General features: G+C 36.2%; 2 protein-coding genes across 3 annotated transcripts in view; one reads left to right on the forward strand and one right to left on the reverse strand.

Annotated features, from left to right (window-relative positions):
• Nucleotides 1-12,322, forward strand: part of LOC18442543 (calcium-binding EF hand family protein) — a 19,244-nt gene extending 6,922 nt beyond the window's left edge. Inside the window, exons 2-9 of one of the 2 annotated variants that reach the window (XM_088855745.1) lie at nucleotides 3,143-3,210; nucleotides 7,100-7,170; nucleotides 7,286-7,509; nucleotides 7,723-7,806; nucleotides 8,604-8,817; nucleotides 9,160-9,336; nucleotides 9,648-9,767; nucleotides 11,700-12,322. In XM_088855745.1, the coding sequence (XP_088711871.1) occupies nucleotides 7,153-7,170; nucleotides 7,286-7,509; nucleotides 7,723-7,806; nucleotides 8,604-8,817; nucleotides 9,160-9,336; nucleotides 9,648-9,767; nucleotides 11,700-11,918 (1,056 nt within the window). In that variant the 5' untranslated portion in view covers nucleotides 3,143-3,210; nucleotides 7,100-7,152 and the 3' untranslated portion in view covers nucleotides 11,919-12,322. The remainder of the gene's footprint in view (nucleotides 1-3,142; nucleotides 3,211-7,099; nucleotides 7,171-7,285; nucleotides 7,510-7,722; nucleotides 7,807-8,603; nucleotides 8,818-9,159; nucleotides 9,337-9,647; nucleotides 9,768-11,699) is intronic. The other variant, XM_011628087.3, reaches the window with a different exon arrangement.
• Nucleotides 12,323-16,983: 4,661 nt separating this feature from the next.
• LOC18442544 (Transmembrane amino acid transporter family protein) lies at nucleotides 16,984-19,540 on the reverse strand. The gene has a single exon (XM_006852759.4). It carries the CDS (start codon nucleotides 18,959-18,961, stop codon nucleotides 17,531-17,533), a length of 1,431 nt encoding a protein of 476 aa, XP_006852821.2. The 5' UTR covers nucleotides 18,962-19,540; the 3' UTR covers nucleotides 16,984-17,530.
• Nucleotides 19,541-21,741: the final 2,201 nt, after the last annotated feature.

Raw genomic sequence — 21,741 nt, forward strand, 5'->3', positions numbered from 1 at the left:
TTTGAATTCATAAAGGCCTAGATCTTGAAATTCACCAAATGGACAGTTTATATTCATTATTGAATTTGACCATATATAGGGTGCAAATTCAATTTTATTTTTTTGGGATTGATTATTAAGATGCAAAGAGTGTGTATACAAAATTATGGGTCATACGAATATCACAAACATGGTTTTCTAGAAGTGTGGTTTCATTATATTATAATGACATGATATCATTTCCCATATATATATATATATATATATATATATATATATTGCGTCCCCTGCTTGGCGATCCCTCGCAGAACCTTGATTTTCTCGATCCCAAAAGGGAGCTCGCCTGAAACTCAATTTAGTGTTTTTGGGATCTCACTCCGTCTCATAAGGGAATGAGTTCCTTACAATTTAATTTCGTGTTCCTGAACATTATAGGATATAGTTTCCTAGTCTTATGGTTCGCGCTTCAGAGTGCATTGGGATCTACATTCCAAAATATCGGAACACAAGCATCGGCATATATGGCATCCAGATCCCACTAATATGGGATCACTTTAAAATTCCTTATCTATTTCATAGAAGACTATGCCTACATGTTATCGGTTAACAATGCCTACAGCTACATTGTAAAGCCACGGATCCTTATTACCACACGAGGAACTTGCGTTCTAAGAAAATGGAGCTCGCTCTTATAAAAGTTACTCCTCGGTTTATAATATTTTGGATCACTTTTAGTAATGCGTTCCTTGAGTTAAGAAACTAAAAAAACACCCTTGGGAACTTCACTTCTTACGTATAGGATCTCGCACCTTTATATAATAATTATCTATCCTATGTAATAAAGGAGCTTGATCCCCAACACATATGGACTTCGATCCCGACCTTTGAGGCTGTAGGGGCATCGATCCCTAACACTGGGATCTTCAGTATAGCTTCGATTCGCCGATCCCAACCCCGATCCCGATCCCGATCCCGGAACAGTTCCCGTACCCGTACCCAACAACTATGATATATATATATATATATATATATATATATATATATATATATATTGAGAGAGAGAGAGAGAGAGAGAGAGAGAGAGAGAGAGTGAGAGAGCTACCTTTCCAAAATAAATACCCTGATAATATACTTCCAAAGCATAGTAATTTGTTTAATGTTGTTACTTGAATTATTGCCTTTTTCTTTTTAAATTCTTTGTGATTTCATCAATTGGTATTCTGCTTCAGGGCTCTTATTTGATTCTTGTTGCTGGTTCGTTGTTAATCCTCTCGTTGATCAGTTGAATTTTAATAGTCGATGTTCTATGTAGATAATATGGTTGAAGTTATGCAGCAAGTCCACATGGCAGTCCATCTGCACAATGATCAACTTAATTACGAACACGAAGTGTCTTGTACAGCTGATAAGTTTTGTCAATAGGTCTTAGCATCCTTTTTTAAAGTCTATATTGATACATTTATGGTTTTCTACAATGGAAAGTTTTTCTCTGTTTTCTTTCCCATTCTTCTGCTTTGGTCCACTGACTATGACAAATTTTCTTTACAACTCCTCTGCCTGTGCAATGAAGGTCATTATTTGATTGTATAATGTAATGTGTGTTTCTCTTACATTGGTTTTTTTGTTAAATCATCAATCATCGTTCATGCCTTTTCCCAATTTGGCATTTTGTGGGGCAGACATGCATTAAGTGCCCCAAAACATGCGTCATTCACCAATGGATGCAGAGCTGTTTCTTATACTCACAATGGTCACCAGGTTGTGAAAGTAACACAATCTGAGGGTCGTCCAAAAGGGCCCTTGGGTGTATTTGATGGGGGGTGTGGCTTCATCATTTAATGCCCTGTCCTACAGTGATGACAACATCTGTTGCAGGGCCTCATTCATCTTTGGAGCCTATGGCTTTTTCTATGGCAGTTTGAAGATGGTCTACTTGTGTCTGGCTTCTTTTCAATCCTTGCTGCTAATGCATGGCTAAAAGGGATGATGTTGAGCTAGCATTATGATTTGGGGTTTCCATTTTTCTCTCCTATGTTAGAATATTCAATTTAGTTACTCCAGAATCCTTTCTGATGTTCCTGTTATTTTCCTTTGTGAGTTCACGTCTCTCAAAAAGGACCCTAAGATGACTGAGTTTGCTGACTGTTAGAGCACTATTTGATCTGCGTCAATATCTGTGATATTTTTTTGGGGGTGCATCTGGAATGAGGGAAAGTATGCGTACATTTTATTATTTCTTCTTGTTGTTCAGCAGTAGTTGCTTGTAGAAAAGGGTGCCTCTCTAGTGAATTTGGGATTCTTTGTTTCTTCTCTAATGAAAGTGTTATGCATACACTATAGTATTCCTTGTTGCAGTTCAGCAGTAGTTTCTTTTGTTATTTCGTATATTCTAAGGAACTAACTGATATTGTAATGATTTGCAGACTTATTGGATGTTACATTATTTAGTAGATAATTGTAGCTATACTTAGGCTCTAACTTATATTGTAATGGTTTTTATATTTCTTTGTCGTCACATTGTTTAGTACGTAATTATAGCATTGGGTACCTTATCTTCTTTCTCCATATCCCAGTTTCATTGGGTTAGTGGGAATGAGAGTGTCACAGAAGTGTTAGTGAAATTTGAATAAGTATTGTCCGGTATATGAATCGCTGAGAGGGAGAGTTCCCCCTTAATAATAATATAGCTTTTCTTTTTCGGAGTTAGGTTAGCTTGCTTTGCAAGAGAGAGTTTTGAACCACAGACCTCTTTGCTGCATAAAAGGCATGTCACTGCCAAAGGCATAGTTGCCAAGGATATGCCTTCTGAGGTCTACACTATATATACTTTAGGCCATGATAACAAAGGGCACTCAAAAATCAAAATCTATTGAGTTCTTTGTTGTATATTCTTTGTTGGAAAGTATCTTGTGAGTTATTTCATTGTCATTGTACTTTTCTAAGAGACATGCTTAATTTACCCAGAATTGATAATCTAATTGCATGTTGGCAGCCTTGAATTGGTTGACAATATAGATATTAGTATTACTGCTTTCCATTGTTTCCCTCTGTGTTTTGAAGTCGTTAAGTTGATATTTTGGCTACAAATATAGAAGTTCCTTAAATCATTTTACACATCATAAGTTCAATAATTGATTAATTTCTACTTCCATTCCAATTACAGAGGCATATAGGAGGAGGGTTTTTTTCAACTATGAAAAAAGGTTGAGATTGCGAAGTCCTCCAGAGAAGGTATTTTTGCACGTCCTATGTGCCCATTGACAGTTCTATAATTATTTTATACTTAATCATGATTATCTTGTATAGGTACTTAGAGTTTCCACCCTCCTGAGTGTCTCAAAAACCTAGAAGGGTGTCTTGGATTGTGGAATTGTAATCATCAAAAGGGAAAGAAGATTGTTAGGCGAACGTGGATTTTACATTGCAATTCTTGTCAAGCATGTAGCAATTTTTATATTTCAAATTTGTGATTTTAACTTTCTCAAGTCACCTGTCGTTTCTAGTGAAGGGGTTTCCTATTACACCTTTAGTGTCCCAAGTGAGAATGTGAGTATCATGTACATCCAATGAGGGTTATTATGAAGAGAGGTGATAGCGAACTTAGCTGCATGATTTATTCAAAAGTGAGCACGAGCACAATGAGCATATCCAACACATGCTCGTGTGATATTCAGCCACAACATCAGGTGATGTGTAGAATAGTGATTGCTTGGACCTGTTACCTCAAACCTGCTGATCTGTTATAGCAGGTGTGGCTGTAAACCATGTGAGCCCGTATTGCATATCTCATCATCCTTGTAGTGAACACATTCTGTCCAAAATATGGACATCTCTTGGACAGTTAACATTCTATATGTCTGGTTCTTTGCTGATATATTGGATTTCATGAGGGCTTTAGATTATTCCTTGAGTAGGTCACAAGTCATAGTGTGCATAAAGATGCTATGACTCATATCATCAAGGGATGGAAATTCATATAGAGCATATAGGCATATAAGTATACTGAATAAAGGACTCAAATCATTTAAAAATATTCAACGTGCTTCATTTCTTGAGTGCAAAGTTAGGAGTGCTTCAAATGTATTTCTTTGATGACTACAACAATGAGCACATTATTTAGCTCTTTGAAAGAATGACATTTGTGGGAGAGTTGGTTTTCTTGTATTGGTCATCATTGACAATGTTTAATATGACGGGCATCGGAATAGCAACACTGTTACCCTTCCTCCTTCAGGTCGCATTGGACCTTAATGCCTGAGAAGTTGATTACTTCGAAAGGGCAATGGGTAGAAGGATACTGTCCATGATTTAGAAGGACTCCAACTGACAAGAAGAGGATGAATTTATGGGCTTCATGAGGGCTTTGGATTAGAACTATAAGCCAGTGAGGGGAGTTGATAAGTGGTTATGGTGCAAAGATAGAGATAATTTTCTTCTTTTTTTTTTTTTACGAGTGGGTGAAAAGGATAGTGGGCCTCCTTGCCAACTGGTTTGGAAGATCCTGGTACCGATGAGGTTCGTGCTTTTGGTTGGCTTACCTGTAGGAACATCATCTGATAGTGAATCACCTGCCTTTAAAAGTAGAGGATTGCATATCCGTGTTATGTGCAATTCTGAATCATGCATCAAGAGGAGGCAGAATCAATTGGTCACTTGCTGACCTATTGTTGCTCTGCCACAACGTATGGTCATTCATGTTAGAAGTGCTTGGATTGGTTTGGGTGACACGTTGATCGGTCACATGTTTGATGTTACGTTTACCCTTGTTCCATGGAGGGCTGCCCTATTGGATTGTATGTTATGGCGACCATGTGGGTCATCTTGAGAAGCGAAATGGGTATATATATATATATATATATATATATATATATATATATATATATATATATATATATATATAGATAGAGGGGAGAGAGTTAGGGAAACCAATTTGAAGGAGAGGATTTTCAAGCGGGCTTTGTATGATCTTTGATTAAACCTTAGTTTTGTGAACATCAGGTAGTTAATTTCCTTAGAGATTGGAGTACATTGGCTTTCTTTGCTGCAACATTGGCATGGCCACACCTGGGATGGATCTCTCTGACTACCAGGTTGGTAACGTTAAATTTTGTTGGCAGTCTTAGATTTTCTTTATTCATTCTTCATATGCTGAAGCGAAGGCTCTATTACTGGGTGACGCTTAGTCTGGGGAAGGTCGACCACTCGATTATTGTTGAAGGCGACTATGAATCTAATCAAGGCTGTATACTCCTTATGCGGATTAGAGATTATATTTGCAGAGATTGAATATGTTACTGTTGCAGAGATTGAATATGTTACTGCCTCTATATCTATTTCTTTTTTATCACGTTCTTAGGCTTGCTAATATCGAGTGATGTAATCTCAATCCAGGTGCTTTTTGGGTAGTTGAGAGACCCTCTTAGCATGTATTCTGGCACCCCTCTATTTGGACTACTTTTACATATTACTTATAAAAGTCTTTGCTACCCATAAAAAATCTTTCTTATAAAAAAAAAAGTCTCTATCATCTGCATGAAATCCTGGTTTCACAAATCCACTGTTTTTGTCACTATTTGTAAATATTGGATGTGAGTTTCATTCTGTTTTCAAACTATAAAAAGTTTATTCCTTTTTCCTTTTCTAACTCCTCTCTCTCTAACCATACCCTTTCTTCTTCTAAGTTTGTTCTTTCTAATTGTGCCTCTCTTTAATCCTCTCTAACCATGCCCTCCTCTCTTTAATCCTCTCTAACCATGCCCTTTCTCTCTAACTCCTTTTTCTCTAACCGTTGAATATCTGTCTCTAATTGTATCTTTTCTCTCTGTAACCATGCTCTTTATCTCTGTATCTCCTTCTTTATCTCCTTTTTTATCTCTGTATCTCCTCTCTCTTTAATTGTGCCCTTTTGCTCTCTAAGTCTTTCTCTATCTAATGATGCCCATTCTTTCTGCGACTCCTTTGTCTCTCTCATTCTGTCCTTTCTCTCAACTCCACTGTCTAACCATGCCTTTCTCTTTCTATCTCCTTTCTTTCTAACCATGCAATTTCTCCCTCTAAATCCTCTTTGATCGCGCACTTTCTCCCTCTAACCCTGCACATTCTCTCTCTAACTGTGCCCTTCTCACTCTACCTTCATTCACTCACTAATTATGCCATTAGCTCTCTAATTGTGTTGCTTCTTTCTCTCAACTCTTTTCTTTTCCTCAAAATACTCTCTCTAACTGTTCCCTTTCTCTCCCTCTACGGTCCACTTAGCATGCCAAGTGATGATTCCTATTGGATTGACATATCATGGACACGCCAATTCCAACTTGGAATTGGTATATCCAGGATATCAGTCCTTTCCGGATCGTCATATCCAGGATACAAGTGATGAAAATAAGCTAAACATATTTTTGTGGCTCATATCCTACATATGCAAATCGTAGGATCCAAACGGGCTTGTAGGGAATCTAGGGATTGATGAATTTGCTCAGTGATTTTTATGATCAATTCCAAAAAACTATCTAGAAGTATTAGTTGTAACATGCATTTGCTGATATTCCCTTAATAAAGACCCAATTAGTTGGGAAAAGGCTTCGACAATGATGATGATAATGCATTTGCTGATATTCTTTAAAATGTTCTCTGTTTATTTTATAATAATGGGTTTGAGTTTTGGTGCCTCTTGGTTTGGTTGTTTCAGCATAAGGTCTGCAAAACAATGTCCAAGATTCAAATTCCAATTAGCTTACCCACCCGCTTAAAGGAGAATACAATCATTCAAAATTTCTCACACGAGGCAACCAATCATCCACTGAAGTGTTTAGTTGAAAAACCTGTTATGCAATCAAGTTTGAATATTGAGTTTGACTTTTCATCTAATGATAAGCAATGTATGATTTCAAAGTTATGGGATATTTCCCCCCTAGCAGGCTTTATCATAAGATGAATGTTGGTTTTGTAAAGTATTAGTAGTTTTGTTAACTTTAACCATTAATTTCACTAAAGTTATTGTGTACTTCATAGGCTAGTTTATGAACTACAGGGGTTCATCATTCTTGATGTAATTTTTGTACTCCAACGGTCCAATTTGAGTTGTACCAATTGGAATCTTTTACTGAGTGGCTTCTTTTTTTAGGTTTGTTACTTGTAGCTGAATTTACTTTCTCAGGTTATCTATTACTGACAGACATGCGCCTCAGAAAGCAGGTTTTTTGAGCTTCTCATGTGCTTATTGTACCTGATATTTTTTGCATACCATATGTGACTCTGGAAAAATACAATTTCAAAGCCCTTTCATCAATTGAAAATTCGGCTCTTCCAGGTTTTTGAATATTTTGCGTCACATAGACACCATCATGGGGAGATGTTCATGACACCAGCCGACCTGATGCGGGCTGTTGTTCCTGTGTTTCCACCGTCAGATTCCCATATCATCCGTGAAGGGTTTTTAAGAGGGGAGAGACCCCCTGCCGAGCTTGATTGTGATGCTTCTCAGTTTTTCATGCTTTTTGATACAAATGGGGATGGGCTCATCTCGTTTCCAGAGTGAGTACGAACAACAATTTTATTATTATATTACTAGATCACAGATGTGATTTTTCATGTATACAAGGGAGATTCCTTGAAAAGAATGTGTAAGTCATACAGTTATCTGTTGGTTCAGGAACTTGGATCCTACTAGTAAACTGCTTAACTCTCAGTTTGACATTTCCAGTTTCCGAGGATGCCATATTGATCTGTTACTCTTTCTTTTGACAGGTACATTTTCTTTGTCACCCTACTTAGCATTCCAGAACCAAATTTCTCTGCAACATTCAAAATGTTTGATCTGGACAGTAATGGGTATGCTATTTTCTTTCTGACTGCTAACAATAATTGGTACACATTAGTATCTGTTTGTTGAACTTTGTAGGTATGTCAAAAAAAAATGCCGTATGAGTTTAGTTTTTCTACGTTTTCTCTAAAGCTTATCCTATTGGAAAAGGAAAACGAAAAAGAAAAGTTTTAATTCTTATTCATTATGTTGAGCTTCCATTTTTAAAAGATTTTACACTTTCTTCTGATAAGTGCATGTATAGTATCTTTAAAGGTGACAGCTATTTTGATTGCATACCTAGTATTTTATTATTTTGTTTCCTGGAATTGTTCTATGAGGAATAATTCATCAACACCAGAGGATTCAATTGAGAAATTTTTATTTTTTTCATTTTATTTTTACAATTATTTTGTTGATAAAACCATTCAGAAAACTTTGATTCTGGGCAAATGAACGAGATACTCGGACTGTATTTTGAAGTTCTCAATAATAAGTGATTGAAATATTTTGCTAGCATATGTGAATGGTCATCCTGGTCTTTCAGTAATGGGGAACAAGTGTATTGATTAACAGCGACTACAACAACATGATTTACGAATTGCATTTGAGAGTTTCTGAATATTGTATGTGTCAAAAGTAATGATTCTTTAGTCAAGTGATTTGCATTGAGATCTATTCAACAATTTATCCTTTTGGAACTATTCCAACTCAAGATTTTTTATGGATATTTTGAAATTACACCAAACGATATGGGCATTTGACCGAGGAATATCGGTTCTTTTTGCTTTGTACTAAAATACTGATTATAGTTATATTTCTCCAGAAAGATAGAAAGGGAGGAGTTTAAGAAAGTGATGCAGTTGATGAGGTCTCATAATAGACAAGGGTCAGCCCACAGGGATGGGCTACGACCAGGGTTCATAGTTGGGGATTCTGTTGAAAATGGGGGTTTAGTTGAGTACTTTTTTGGAAAGGATGGCAAATCATCTCTCCAGTATGAGAAGTTTGTAAAGTTTTTGAAAGATTTGCATCATGAGGTATACCTCTCACCTTCCTCTTGTATTTTATCACATGAAGAGCATGGAAGCATTCTATTTGATTGCTCTAATATCTAGTTTCCATTATTCCCTATGCTTGTAAACTTTGTGATTCTCAATTGGCATCTCTGGCTAGAATTGTTATTAGCATTTTGTAATTGTTTATTTGTATGTATAAGCTTTACCAAAGCTTTACCTCGTCCATACTAATGCCCAACAAAGCATATTATTGGGACCATATTAGTTGAGCCTGTAAATATCAGCTGATGAACAAATAACTCATGTTATTCTATTGCATATAGATAGATACGTGTATGAGGCTGATGCTACAAATTTATACAGATCATACGTTTGGAATTTGCGCATTATGATTATAAATCATGTGGCACCATATCAGCAAGGGATTTTGCCCTGTCCATGGTTGCTGCCGCAGACATGGGCCTTATAAGCAAGTTCCTTGACCGGGTTGATGAATTGAGTGACAACCCTCACCTTAGAGATATGCAGATCACCTTTGAGGTCAGCCATGTTTATTTTCTCTTAGAAAGTACAGCATATTTCAATGGGATAGTGTATACGGAACTCCAAAGGGTCATCAACTGTTTCATTCCTTATGATGGATGGTGGAAATTAATTGTACCTGGATGAATGTCCTGGTATTCCCACAATGGTTAATCCACATCATACATCCGAAGGAATGGACAGTGGGTTCCAGAATTCTGTACTCATTATTCCACTGATTTATGGTTCACTTTCTTTGTACTTCGTATCTTTTCTTTCCTTCTTTTTTTTGCCCCCTCCTGTATGTATCTTTTCTTATCGCTTTGCAGGAGTTTAAGGCATTTGCTGAGTTACGCAAGAAATTATACCCTTTGGCTCTTGCAATATTCAGCTATGGGAAAGTGAATGGCTTGTTGACCAAGGATGATTTCCAAAGAGCTGCATCCCATGTATGTAATCTGTATTCTCCTTCATTTGTGCTTCCTTTCTGCAAATTTCAACATCTTTGGATGTTGGGGTGGCTGCAACTATTGGTTTTTGGACCATAGTGAGCAAGTTAGGAATTAAAAAAAACATCAACCAAAAAATTGGCATTAAATTGGTTTTTGTCCAAAAAATAAGAGGCAAAAAAGCAGGTAAAAAATGTATCCTGAAAAATTAAGTAAGTAAAAATGGAATGAATATTTCAAATTCGGCTCCAAAAAAAAAAAAAAACGGAGTAAGAAAATAAGTTAGGTTTAGATGCCACAAAATATAGTTACAATTTGCAATAGCAATCAATAAGTAATGCCTCCATGAAGTGGAGATGTGCTTCCATAGTTCTTATGTGATTTCGTATACCAATGAAACTAAAAGGACAGTCTCATAGGATGGCCGTAAGACCAGTACTGCTTTATGGAACGACTTGTTAGGCAGTCAAGAAACAAGATATCTATAGAATGAGTATATAGCTAAGATCAGGATGTTGAGCTAGATGAGTAGCAAGACAATAAAGGAAAGAATTCGTAATGAATACATCTGAGGGAACTTAATGGTGGCTCCAATAGACGATAAGATGAGGGAGATTGGGCTTAGGTGGTCTAGCCATGTGCAGCGTCGACCTAGAACAATACGGATTGGGAGGGAGGATTTAGTTCAAGTGGAAGACTTTAAAAGGGCAATGGGAGGGCCCGAAAGGATATGGATGGAAGTAGTGAGAGTAGATATGACCTATAATCTGACCGATGGTATGACCTTTGATAGAGTGGAATGGTGGAACATGATTCATATAGCCGACCCCAAGTGGTTGGGATAAGGCTCGGATGATGATGATGAAGTAATGCCTCCATAAAAATTGTACGAAACTAATATAACTCAATTAGTTTATATGTCTCATCCCATGATCCAAATCTATTACAAAACAAGTCCAAACTATAAACGATTGAAAATGGTAGACTCACTAGAATTCATAGAAAGGTTAACAGCTTGCGAGGGTGTATACTCATGGTCATATAGCTACACATCATTGTTGTCGACAGCATTTTTGGCAGTAACTCTTCCTTTCCCTTTTCCTTTTTACTGGAATAGGGTTTTTCTTAGGGAATATGTTCATCTTTGGGGGAATATGTCGGTGAGCATTTATTTTGGGAAATACATTTTCTTTTTTTGGAACATGTATTTGTTTGGGAAATATGTTTGCGGAATTTTTTTTGAAGTTTGGATTAAAATCAAAAAAATTCATATCAATGAAGATAAGAAGTTCAAGAAAGAATTTGAAACATCATTTCAAAAATCTTTTGGGATCAATACTTGTCTTGATTGATGGTTTGTGATACAAACAATATTTACTTGTAGCCTTAGCCATCTATTCTTAACAATGTATGGTTGATGAACATGTCGAAGGACTTGAGCTGAGGAATGTTTCATCTCATCCATCTGTTAATGAGAATGGGTGGTTGAGTTTGCTATATACATCCGTATTTTAAAATTGCATTACTTGAATTTTTCTTGCCATAAGAATAAATAAATTTATTTTCATAAAAACTGCAGAAGAAAAATAAGAATGGACTCTTGTACCACAATATTAAGGATCACTTCTTTCTTTTGACATTTCCTCCAAAAAAAGAATAAAGGAAAATTCTCGCAATATAAGGATAATGTCCTTTGGACATTCTCTTTTTTTAAAAGAAAAAAAATCTTTGATTATATATACTTCTGAGATTTTTTAGAAATGTGGATTCGTCATTGACCCTTAGCACTAAGGTCTTTTGTCCATTTCGCGGTTACCATATGCCCGAAAAGAAAGGAATCGACAGAGAGTAATGGCTCCCTATTATTATTATTATTATCAATTGAGAAATAAATAAATGACTATGGTCTTCTTCTATTTTCTTCATTGGCAGGTGTGTGATGTTGTAGTGACAGAAAACATGGTTGATGTTGTCTTCCACGTCTTTGATGCCAATCGCGATGGCAATCTGAGCATAGATGAGTTCCTAGGGGCTGTACAGAGACGTGAGAGAGATATTGGTAATCCGATGGAGATGGGTTGTGTTGGTGTTGTTTCATGCTGGTTAAGTTGTACATGCATGTCCCCTTTCGCATGTGCTTCTGTAAAATGATCATCGTTATGATGATGAAGCTTTGAAGTTATTGGGAAGTTGCACATATACTGGACATGGTGGATCAGAGAGAGAGAGAGAGAGAGAGATTATTTCAACCATTGAAGATGGACGTGGTATTTGCAGAGGTGGATGAAGAAGTGGAGGGTTGTTTTTGCAGAGAATTGGTGGAAAAGCAGGCGAGCGTATAGCTTTCTTGAAATTCTCCCTTGGCTTCTTGTTTTGAGTTCCTGATACTACTTGTTTATGTTAGGTATTGAGGGTATAGACTGATGGTGTGCTTGTGGTGCATCTTACACCTCGGGCCTCTGCTGCATGCGTTATGGACAAAGGGAAGGAATATGTGTGTCTTTGTACATACGACTTCTGCTGTTTAAATAATAAAACATAGCTTAAGTATGAAACCCTGTTTGAGTTGGGTCTTCAAGCTTTTGGGCTTCTCATCTTGTGGTATTGCATCTGTAAATGCCTTAAACATATGCTAAATTGACTGATCCCTTGTGCACATGCACACGCACAGCTGTTGGAATATAACAAGGGTTTAGATAAACTCTATGAAAATATTGTTGGTTTATTTAAAGAAAAAAAAAAAACAGATTGGTGATGGTTCTCGAATTTCAGTCTCTTCAAACAGAGTGTTGCCCACTGGAATGTGTAGATGTTTAATTGAAGGGGCAGTTAATTACGATTAATTAGAACAGAGCAGGTGATTGCCATTAATAGAAGGTCCCATGCGCATGCTGGCTTTCTCCTCATGAAATTTTTATCTTCTAACCATGGGGAATTGGAAAATAAAATTTGCTCCTACCGTAGTTGGGATTTTGATCTTTGAATTAACCATAACCAGACTTTCTTATTTGGGTGGACTTCTATAAAGTAACTAAGATCCTAACTGGTTCATGGGACCCTATGAGGGGCAGATGCAATCTCCATGTTACTAAAGCAAAAAGATTACATGGTCCTGTGGGGCTTTATATTCGCTGCCTCTAGTAAAAAACCCACCTAGGGGTACCTTTTTTTGGCACTCTAAATTTAGGGGATGTAATTTTTCATCCTAGCGACTGACCAAAAAAAAAAAAAAGAAGGTTGAAATTGGACAGTGAAACCCGTCCCAAGAGTAAACAAAATTGTCTATTTCTCCAACTATTAGATGCAAGTGTTTAGGAATTTAAAATCTGTCTTCTTTTCTTTTTTTTCTGGGGCAAGTGTCTTCTTTTCTTTTTCAATTGTACATATGCTAATTTTAAGCTGTTTCCAAATTTTTTGATCAGACAAATCCTCTTAACGGGGTGCTTCTCTCCCAAAATCCATTTTATAGTTTTAAACTTCTCATAGAAGTATATTTCATTGTGTGTTTATTGAAGATATACATTATGGAGAGACCATATATATTCTGGGAAAATACCTAAATACAGTTTTCTCCCCTCTCCCTCTTATATTTTACATTACATAATTTGGATCGAGTCTTTTGGCCATGCCTTCTTGCCCCTTTATCCTCAATATTGGATGTGACCTCAGTATCATTGATATTTAACAGCGGGAATGTGTACTATGCAGCAGTGGTGGCATCTGTCATCCGTTACCAATGAGAAAATATGGAGGCAGACGATATAATATGTCATTAATAATTAAAGTGAATAAGTTGATTCTATATTTCACAGTTTATATTGATACCGTACCACATTTCATTGCAACTAATTGAATCACTAATTCTTGCAATATATGATTTTGTTAACATCATAAGGCACAAATACATGTCCTCATTGCTGATGAAACTTGAGCATGTTCTCACCTGGGACCTTCCAATTGTCCCTCCCAATGATGATGTATCCCTCACATTAGTGGAAATATATTAAGAATTTTTTAGTTTGCACAAATCAAGTTTAATGCCCTACTCCATTTTATATGTTGTTTATGAGGACCTTAGAAACAGGAAGTCTGACACAAAAGTGATCTGGTTAGAACTTTTTCTATCTGAAACTCATTGTGAATTCTTGTACATACAAATCTTTCATTCATTTATTTTCGATTGCTATTTTTCTTCTATGAACTTGCTTTAAGCTCTTGCACTCATTAATTACTTGATGAAATGAACTCTAAGCATAACCAATTGGAAAAGCACTCGTTCGGCTTTTGCAGCAATCTTGATATAACTATGGCTTCTGTGAGAATATTGCATTGATGTGTAGGGACCCGTCTCTATGATGCATGAACTTGACTACTGAAATATGCAAGATCTTTAACATATTTTCTCACAGACATTCAAGGTTTTGGAAGCTCAAGCATACATTGATATCCATATTTATTTTCGTAGTATCCAAACAGTGAAAAAATTGTTCAGAAGAATATAAAAGTCCATTTAATTTGACTCACCACAAGAAAGCATGCATTTATATTTTGTGGTCATTCATAGAAGTTGAGGGCCCGTTATGACAGACCACTAAGGGATTTGTACTATTATGTTCCTCCGCTTGTGCTGGAACAGTACTGCAACTCATGTCTGTTGCTTTTGGAACCCCACTTGTGCAGATAATGCCACCAAATAGTAGCTATTCGCAATAGCCCAAGGGGGGAAAAACATATTCCCTAATTCAATAATAGGAGAAAGAATATATAGGTATGGTCCAAACTCGCCCTCTAGGAACAAAAATATCGAAGATATAAATATATCCATAGTTCGAAGGAATGTTATACATCATAGGGACATCAAGATGGCACTAGTTCTGTAAAAGCAATAGAAGACATATATAGCTGAAACAAGTTCCACAAAATTGGCTTCTCAAGTTAGATTCCACAGATGATCTGTTATGCTTTCGACAAAGTATACACATGACTATGACGTGTTCATGCTGTTCCTTTTGAGTGTCTTGCATTGGTGTTGCATGTTACATGACATATTGAGGATGGAAGATGAGAGCTCTTGAACTGCATCTTAAACGTTTTGCTAAGTAATAATTTCTGATTAAGAAAATTTAACATTATTTATTTTCATCAAAAGAGAGTTGCATCCTCAGACAAATGAGAAAATGAGTACTTTAGATCGATGGCCAGCATAATAGGGAAACCCTGACCTAAGAAAATGTGAAGCAATCTCATCATTAAACCTAGTTCCAAAAGTATATCTTTGGCCAGTAAATCTTGATAAGATCCATCCCATGAATATATGCATCTATGCATGATCTTCATGTCTGACTGCACATACAGATATGCAGAAAACAAAAGGTCATTCGATCCTCTATAAGAGCTTATAATGCTATTTTAAGATTCTGAGTTTTTAACAAAGACAATTGAGCATGATTTCTAGATTAAAGGCTATAAATCAAACTGGGATGCACCAAAACATGTTACATTGTACTTGAATGAACTCGTTCTGGAATTTGTGTGCACAACCACATGTTTATAGACAGGAGACAATACATCAACCAACATTATCTGTATATATGGCTCTAAGTTTTAAGGCTAAAGAAAATGTCCACTATTCTTGGTTTGTATAGAGTGTAGGACTAAGAAGGAAGAGTGTCAAAACATCGACAAAAAGTTGTGCCCCAAATATGTACACTTTATATAACATCCTCCCTCAAACGTGCTTCTTATACACTTTGGAAAAGTAACTTAACAACAGAGAGAAAGTAAAGGAGCATCCATCCATAGATTCGGAAAGAATTAATCCTCAGAAAAAAGAAAGTCTTCCCCTACAATGGAGCAGGAATCCTCTAACATATACGCATCAAGAATGATGCCACTGGTGATAAATAACAGTTTCCATAATTAACAAATTTTCAGATGGCACATTCTTATAAGCATTGATTTTCTTTTTTGTATATCAATATCAAGATGTCAAGCTTTTGGTAAATTTTCTTCATGAAGCAGCAGCATGTGATGGTTTCGTTCTATAAATGTCCCATTTTATGTAATTGACCATTGGAACATGAGACTGCCACTCTGAAGACTGATAAGTAAATTCTTGTCGATGATCTCAACATTTCCGACAAAATTTATACATATTCCTCTAAGTTTAATATTAGATAAACTATAGCTCATCAATATGTGTAAATTCTTAATTAATTTTGTGAAAGCTTGGCAATTATATTAGGCATTTTGAATACATTAAGTCACGTCAAATGAATGACAGAGGTAAGCCTGGTCACAGATTATTGACATGGAAACTTAACGAGATCATGTATCTTATTTGTACTCTGGAAATAAATTTTTTATACGTAGAATCTTCTCCCACTATGAGATTAGGACAACCAACAAATATGGACCTGTCCACATGGTTGCTCAAGCTGGCTGAACAGATAGCAAGTTCCAGGTTAATGACAAGGTAACTGGATGAACAGGTCAACCTTTTGGAGCTTTTTCAAACTCTGGTGAAAAAGACACTGCATATGAAATGTGGTACACAGTCATCAACATAAAATATGCTCCTACTATTAAATGTGGCATAAAGTTCAAAAGCTGAAACATTCCTATAAAGTTTCAGAGTGGGATACTAAAGATCTATCCAGGAAACAACTACACATGAATTGTGAAAGTCAACAAAAAGCAGAAATCACAATCAATATAAGGAGAATAAAATACTTCTACATCAATTGCTTATAATTCTTAAGAAATGTTTTTGACATAGAAAACCCCTAAGAAAGAATACTTGTCCGACTCAGATCACACCATGTGCTATAAAACCAGTCTTTTGTTTCAACAAAGAAAATGCCAAAATGAAGGTTCTATGAAGCAGAATATTAATCACAGTATGCATCAATTGAGTCATAATATTCATTGATCTCTTTATGCAAATCCCAAAAGCATTCCAAGGACCAAGGCAAATCATTAATGTATCCGTGTTCAACAACAAGAATATACCACAAAAATAGCAAGAAATGCTCCATGTCCCATCTATACTAATCAATAGGCCAAGTAACTAGTAAATTCACAAATTCATTTACGATACCCATCAAGTTATCTCTCGTATAAATCTCGAACCCTTAGGATCAGACCATCAGAAAAATTCGCAGTTTTCAGTCATAAAGTCACATTTATCACATGACTGAATTAAAATTGAAGTCTATAAAGGAAAATAAATCACTTGGATTCAAGAAAGTATTACACTCTGAGCAGTGAAAATCTTATGACAAGCCAATCCTGTAATGAACTTCGAGCTCAATACATTCAAAACTTCACCTGTGGAATAATAAATATAAAAGAGAGAGCCCTTTGGAATAGGACAGCCTGCCCCACCAACTAAAACCATGTTTTCCCATCGATGTTGCAGCCAACATTTTAGTGCACTAATGGTTAAAAAAAAAAAAATTAGTGCACTCTCTGTTTCTCATACTCTATTCTTTCCTTTCGAACTATCACTTGAAACCAGATACAAAGCAAAACTCCAATATGTGCGGTAGAGCTTTGCTTGGAAATTGAAAAATAAATTTGTAGGCCTGATACAAGACATAATCAAATTTAATTCATTCCCAATTCATGACCATGAAACTCACTTTCCAAGCACCTTTTCACTCCTTTATGAATGGTGATCCCAAGCCTTTTGTAGAGGGATTGAGAGAGATCAAACATTTATGAATGGCCATGCCAAGCATTTGTGGAGGCATTGACAGTGATCAATCAGAACGACCTTTCATGCCATACACATTTCCAATTACTCCAATGACACTTACTACTAGCGCCAATGTAAGCATCGACCAAGAAAGCATCCTCTCTCCATGGCCCAAAACCTTTCCTTGCCGATCCAACCTCAATGCCACTAGAGATGGAAAAATAAAGCCCACTGAGAGACCTGTAGTTGCACCAGTGAATTTAAAAGCTACCCAAATGTTTGGTATCATTGTAGACCCAACATAAGTCAAAGCCAAAAGCACCATTGTCAAAACCAATGACCTTTTCCTACTCTCTGAAAGGGGACCCAACCTTTTAAAGGCCAATGAATCAACAGTCTGACGAAGAGAGAAGTGGACAACAGGAAAAACAAGCATCAAATGAAGGACATATCCAATCCGAACAATGTAGTTCAAAATCGAGCTAAAGGGGATCCCAAGATCCTTATCAAAGTTAGCGAGAACATCTGAATCAGTTTTCTCTCCAAACAAGAGATAGCCTGATGTAGCGGTTAAAGCGTAGACCACTACGCATAATAAGGCTGTAATTCTCCCCACTTTGTTCATCTTTTGAGGGGATCTTCCACTCAATTCATTGTAAATTGGCGGAACATTAAAGTGACATACATAGGCATTCGTCATGATGGGAATAACAACTAGCAAATCCAAAATAGCTTGCTTAGATGCAACATTAGGGACCATTCTCGGGGTCTCTATCTTCCCTTCAATCAGCTTCATGGAAGCGATTACACAAGCAACAATCACGAAGATCACTGCTAAAGCAACAGAGGCAGCCGAACTTAAACTCAAAGAATCGATTTTCTCTAAAGCACAAAGTGGGGCCAAAACTATAACCAAAATAATCAAAACTATCAATTTCCTATTGTTCCACCACCCTTCTCCTCCTAACAGTTGTTCCAAAACACCCAAGTGCTCAGAAGAACCAGATATCACATCACCCATGATGATTAAATAAACAACCAAAATCCCCCCATTACCGATAATTATACAGAGGTCTGAAATTACTCTTGTGCCATGACCACAAGCAAATTCGATGATGTCTCCGTAAGAAGAAGCATTCTTAAGAGCCGAAAATTTCACCAAAAATTCAATGCTTATTTCTGATACAATCCCCATTAAGATTATCACCGCGAAGCCTAGTGGAACACCTAAGACTTTCATTGTAGCAGGAAGGGCCATGATTCCCGCCCCGATAACGGTTGTAGATAAATTAAAGACAGCGCCTGGTATGCCTGATCCATCCTTGGTTTCTTCAAGAATAAGGGGGAAATCATCTTCTTCATGGTCTTCAATGGAGGATAAGTTTTTTATTGCAACCCAATTGGTGTTTTCTCGTTGGGGTCCTAGAGAAAGATCTTGTGGCTGTAGTTCGATTGATGGGTTTACAGGAATAGCAGAATATGTGGTAGAATTCATGGCTTATCAGGCATATAAATTGAATCTGGAATTATTCTTCCATTTTCCTTGATTGGGTTTTGTTCAAATCTTCTATACAAACCATCTCTCTCCGATGGCTTATATAAACACGAAAACTCACTGGATCTCTCTCTCTCTGAGATGGGTTACAGTCAATGAATGAGGAAAACAGAGGAAAAGCATGAAACTTACAGGATTTGCAGGATCTGTTGAATGTGGGCTTTGAAGATAGAGAGGAATAATATCACGAAACTCCAAAAATCCGGAGTTTTTGTTGGAAAAATGAGGAAGAAGTTTCAGTTAACTCTTATCAAAAAAAAAAAGGAGAAGGAATTTTGTTTTCCAACCTTTTCGTGACAATTTAATGAAGGAACGTGACAATTTAATGAAGGAAAAAGTTTCTATAGAGCCGAGGCCCTAAGCAATCAAATTAAAACTCACCTCAAAATTTTCACTAGAAAAAGTTGTTTTGATGTTCAAATACCCTCAAATTAATCATCTCCACATCACATTAATCATCTCCACATCGAAATGTATGGAAACGAGAATAAAAATAGATTTCAAGTTTTGAAAATAATGACCTTGTAATGCATTTTTAACTATCAATTTTCAATATTTTCAAGTTTTCATAGATGTGCTAGATCTTCACTACTTTTAAAGTTTTAAATTTCACAATTAAAGACGAAAACTTATTTTAAGGCTATAACAATGATTTTCAATACTGAAACCACATGTCTCAACACAATTTGAAGGTAGGCTCTACTTTGATTGTTTAGAACCTCGGCCCTATATAAACCGCACGTTTTAATGAATAAGGAAAGCTTGAAGTTGACCGTTGATAAGCGTTGGTTTTAAATCCCGATGACCAATAGCCGTATCCTGGATTTTTTCTCTGTCTCTCTCCTTAAAATTCCACGCCGTCTCTCGCTCGACATGAGAATCGTAGCTGGCGGTGGGACCCAAAGGTAGATAGACGGCAGTAATTTGGCTTTGCTTGCATGGACGGCCGTGATGGAATAGTGTACGCCTGATATCTACGTAATTTCTTTTTTACCCCACGATAATAGGGGTGGCAATGGACTCCGACCCGGTGCGTATAGCCGACACGGGCCTGGATATACGTCCAACATTTAGACCCGCGGGTCGGGTCTAGGGCCAAAACTTGGACCCAATTACTATTAGGGTCTAGGTCCAGGTAGACCTGACCAGTACCCGACTCGCACCTGTACTTTGTTTTGAGATAAAATACTTCAAGCCATATTCATTTGGATGTATTAATGATCATATACAATAAGAATTCATAATCATTTTTAGCTATTAAACGATAGATCAGATATCATGAAATCTAATGGGGTGATTGTGACCTTATTGTCAATAATATAGATATATAATAAAAAATAAAGGCAAAAAACAAAGAGTGCAATTGGCATACAGATGCATCCGTAGCTGTAGAGGTAAGATGCACCTTCAAATTTTATCATGGTATATAATTTCGATGTGAAATGTTCTTAGTATTATCTCAAAATCTATTTTTATATCTAATTATAAAAGTTTAAATTTCAAAAATAGTTAAAATCCAGTAGATCAATAAACATATGAAAATCTTGAAAATGGACGGTGTAGATAATATGTTGTAAAATGCCTTATTTCTGAAACTTGAAATCTTTTTATTTTTCATGGTCATACATCTTGATGTCGAGATGACCAATCAAAAGATTTTTTAACATTAAAATTACATTTTCCAATGGATTTTTTAGGTGCATCAGTAAGTCTACTTTATAAGGTTGCATCCTTATATAAACTTTTTCCAAAAACAAAAAGCTCATAGTGGTGGCAAATGGATCCAATCAAACATAGGACCCGACTAGATAGACATGAGACTCGACGGGTTGGGTATGGCTCCAAAACCTAGACTCGAACACATTCGGGTCTAGGTTCGGATCAACTGGACCAACCCATTGCCACCCCTACATGATAAAGATCTCCTATGCAAGGTTTTTTTTAGGAAAATTATGGATACCATTTTTTTTAATGTACTTTGTTGACATCCAACCCTCTAAATACCTTTCATATCACACCCTTAACCCAATTATTATTTGAAAAAATTGTTTTATGCAGGGCTGCACTACATTTCTACAATATGCGGTCCAGAGGTATAAAACATTCATCTTAAAGATGAATACAAATAGGTGCCCCATCTAAAAACAAGTGTAACTAAACGGTCCAAATGTTTTTTAATATAATTATTATTTTTATTTTTTTTTAAAAAAAAAATCCATATTCATGATCTCATGTTAAAGATTATATGTTATCTAAAAATTAGGATCAAATTATATTAAAAAAACATATTTATTGCCAACCTTGTGTTTCTATAATAGGCTGGCTGACCGCATAGAAACTGTCTTTATTACTTTTCATTGTTTTTAGGACACAATTTCTATGAGTCTATGGACTCACATGTAGAAATGGGGGTCCCTTAATAATTTACTTTTAAAACAAAATTTAATCCTAATTTTTAGGGAATATGTAATCTTTAATATATAAATTATTAATTTGTAAAAATAAATAAATTTTAAAAACTAGAAATGATATTTTTTGGAGAAAGTATTTGAACAATTGATTTTTCTTTTTCTTTAGAGGACTACTATTTATGGTGTAGACGTACACTTTCATTGGTAGATGGTGGAGATCTTGAAGCCCGCATGATAACAGGTGTGGGCTTGGACGCACCAAATAATTCTCCGTGTTTTTAACCCTATGTAAAAAAAGTTAATACATTA

This window comes from Amborella trichopoda, chromosome 13 (assembly GCF_054954075.1).
Source record: "Amborella trichopoda isolate Santa Cruz 75 chromosome 13, AtrichopodaSantaCruz75HAP2 v2.0, whole genome shotgun sequence".
Classification (NCBI taxonomy): Eukaryota; Viridiplantae; Streptophyta; class Magnoliopsida; order Amborellales; family Amborellaceae; genus Amborella; species Amborella trichopoda.

Bases quoted from the DNA above. Each gene is read 5' to 3' on its own strand.
- LOC18442544 (XM_006852759.4), bottom strand. From the start codon at position 18,961: ATGAATTCTACCACATATTCTGCTATTCCTGTAAACCCATCAATCGAA.